At 29.4% G+C, this 3347-nt stretch overlaps 1 protein-coding gene across 1 annotated transcript in view; it reads left to right on the top strand.

The window, feature by feature from the left end:
* Nucleotides 1-3347, top strand: part of LOC123014671 (valine--tRNA ligase-like) — a 32787-nt gene that overhangs the window by 26253 nt on the left and 3187 nt on the right. The window contains exon 10 of the mRNA XM_044413894.1: nt 1552-1737. Coding sequence (XP_044269829.1) covers nt 1552-1737 — 186 coding nt within the window. The remainder of the gene's footprint in view (nt 1-1551; nt 1738-3347) is intronic.

The raw sequence follows: 3347 nt of genomic DNA, 5'->3' as shown, positions 1-3347 counted from the left end.
AAGAATCTAAAAGAAATAAAAAAAATCTAAAAAAGAATTTGGAGAAAACATTAGAGAAATTTTTTTAGAAGATTTTAGAGGAAAATCTAGAAACGAATCTAAGTAAAGTCGAAAAAATAATCTAGAAAGAAAAAAACAAAAGTTATGGCGTGATTGTAAAATTATTGTAAATTTGGCAGAAAGAGGAAATCTGGCAAAATTGATTTTTAAAGAATATCAAAGAAGAGAATTTAAGATATTAAAACAAAATTTAAAAAAGAATTTTAATAAAAATTTAAGAAGGAATTTGAAGAAATATCTAAGAAATGTTCTGTATAAAAAATGTTTACGGATAGGTCTAGAAAAGAATCTTGAAAATAATAATGGAAAGATGAAAAATCTTGAGGTAAATTTTAGAAGAATTTAGAAAAAAATGTAGAAGAATAGAATGTGTAGACTTTCTTTAGATTCTTGAAGGATTTAGGAAGAAGAATCTAAATAAAACTCTATCAAATAGTGTAGAAAAATTTCTAGAGAATCAAAAGAGAATATAATAACAATAAAGAACATGGAAAATAATTCAGAAAGGAATCAGAAATGTAAAAAGATATAAAAAATCAGAGCAATTTTTAAAAAATTGATAATTTGTAGAAGAGACAAAAGAATTTAAAGAAAAACTTAAATAACAATCTTAAAAGGCTTTAGAGATTTACAAAAGAACTAAAAAAACTTATTTAATAATCATAGACCACTTTAATTTTGAATTATTTATTTGTTTGTGCATTTTTAGTTTCAAATACCATTCAAGTTTAGGTAAGTTAGTTATTTCTTTTTCATGATTTAAATTACACTCAATTTAGAAATTTTTTTGTTATAAACTCAAACAGGTTTTATTTTTTGCCACAGAATTTGTGCATGTCGTCGGTTTCAAGAGACACAAGCTAGGTTTTTCTCTTTCGCATATTCCGTTTAAAAATCCAATTTTGTATCTATTTCTCCCAACTTTCCAACGGATTGTTCATTATTCAGTAACAGACTAAAACCTGTTCTTTGGCCTTAAGACTTTTTGTGAAATATTATTTTTTTTCAATTTGCGTCAGATTATTTTAAAATTTCACGTGACATTTTTTGTAAAAAGTTTTATCGTAATTGAGACTTAGATCCTCGAAATGATAGGATCGATATTTTTAATTTGAAACAAATAAAATAATCGGGGTTTTATCGAAAAATATCTCATAATTGAGAGAAATCGTTCTTAGCCGTCATAATTGTGGCGAAGCTCCGTTCTCGTACATTCCATTCTAGCGGAAATGAAAGCTCGATATTGCATCGAGTCTCCCCAGCGAGCTATCGCATTTCTCTAATTGAATTGAAAGCTCCTCACTCATTTATGTATTCCGAGTTTCAATAATTGGGGAAGAAAATTCCGTCCGAGGATTAAAAACTAACACACTTTCCACTAACATCCGGAAAACTAATCCATTTCACCTTGCGCCACTAAGGACTTAATGGAGCTTTCGTGTTCTCGGTGTAGTTTTTTTCCCGCTATTGACCGGTATCTCTTTCGTTTAGGAGACGACCAAGAGGGCTTTCAAACTGTCAGAGAGCGGAAATGCCGCCGGACATTGCTGGACCTTGACGCATTGCCTCGATACGGCCCTAAGAGCCCTCGCCCCCTTCATGCCGCGACTGGCACAACATCTGCACCAAAGACTTGAAACCTACCCGGGGACAAAACGCGACTTCAGCTACCCTCAGGTATTTTTTCGGATCCATGAAATAAGCCCACGCGAAAAATGCGCCAAGAAAAAAGCCCACACGGAAAAAAGCTCACACCGAAAAATACTCATTCGAAAAAAACGCACACAGAGAAAAAAAACCCACAAAAAATTAGCCCACTTAGAAAAAAACGCACAATGAAAAAAACTCATATGAATAAAAGCCCACGCGAAAAAAGCTCACAAAAAATTAACTCACACGGAAAAACAATCTCTGCTGACGTGGATGAATTTATAGTCGATCAAATGCCAATAAAAATGTTTTAGAATAAACTTTTGCTATAATACTATTTAAGAAAAGTGTAAAATTAAGAGTGTAGAGCTTATACCACATCTGGTGGCGAAATGACAGTGACAGAGACAGGGCCGTAACCAGGATTTTATTTCAGGGGGGGGTTTCTTGTTGGTCCATGAAAATGAAATGAAAGAAGGCGAATTAAAAAGCAAAAATCTCTAAGTACACGTTTTTATTTTAAATTGAAATAAGAGATTCTAGTTAAACATAAAAAAAATACAAATTAATTCACAAAAGTAACAAAAAATAAAATAATTTTTTAATACTTTTTATTGTTACAAATTTAAACAGGAGATAGAATATTCATTTTTATAACAAAAATTTTCTATGAACATATATCGAAAACTGCTACGCAAGGGGTGCGTCTTTTAATAGGTTTTTTTTTCCATATTTCCGAAATCATTTTACAAAAAAATTTCAAAGTTTGGTAGGTACAGATGATAACTTTTATACACCTAAACAAGTACAAAAATAAAATGTTGAAATTTTTATTTAGGGGCTTCCTAAACTACACCTTTTCCAAGTGTAATTCAGAAAGCGTAAGATATATTTCAGAAAACTTTAATTGTAATTTGGATTTGTCAATTATATTTGAGAAAGTATTAATTGTAATTTAGAACCGTAAACTGAATTTCAGAAACCACCAGATGTAATTCAGATTAATTAATTTAACTTCAGAAAGCGTAAATTGAAATTCAGATTAGTCAGTTGTATTTCAGAAAGTGTTAGTTATAATTCAAAGTTTGTCATTTGTAATTGAGAATTCGACAATTGTAATTCAGAATTTGTTATTTTCATTTAAAAATTACATTACCAAAATTCCTTTGAAAACAAAATATCTTATTTATTTTGTAAAATGGCAAGAGTATGTAATTCTTTAATTCCGAAAATAAAATAAATCGTGTTTATGTGTAAACTTCATTTTGAGATAACAGTAAGTAACAGTAACATGAAATTGAATTTATTTACTGTTCTGAATTACAGTAATGATTTTTGAATTACAATTATTACTTTATGAAATACAATTGACTAATCTGAATTCCAATTTATGCTTTCTGAAATTAAATTAACTAATCTGAATTACATCTCATGGTTTCTGAAACTCATTTTACTCTTCTGAATTACTATTAACATTTTCTGAAAGACAATTGACTAATCTAAATTTCAATTTACTCTTTCTGAAACTAAATTGACTAATCTAAATTAGATGTTATGATTTCTGAATTACACTTGAAAAAGGTGTAGATGGAATTAGGGTAAAAATTTACTCTAACTATATTGCCTTGACACCCTAA

This window comes from Tribolium madens, unplaced genomic scaffold, assembly GCF_015345945.1.
Source record: "Tribolium madens isolate multiple individuals breed KSU strain unplaced genomic scaffold, Tmad_KSU_1.1 Scaffold_97;HRSCAF=244;Tcas5.2_LG3a, whole genome shotgun sequence".
Lineage (NCBI taxonomy): Eukaryota > Metazoa > Arthropoda > Insecta > Coleoptera > Tenebrionidae > Tribolium > Tribolium madens.
The sequence above is the reverse complement of the archived record's forward strand: the minus strand, read 5'-3'. Positions and strand labels throughout refer to the sequence as shown.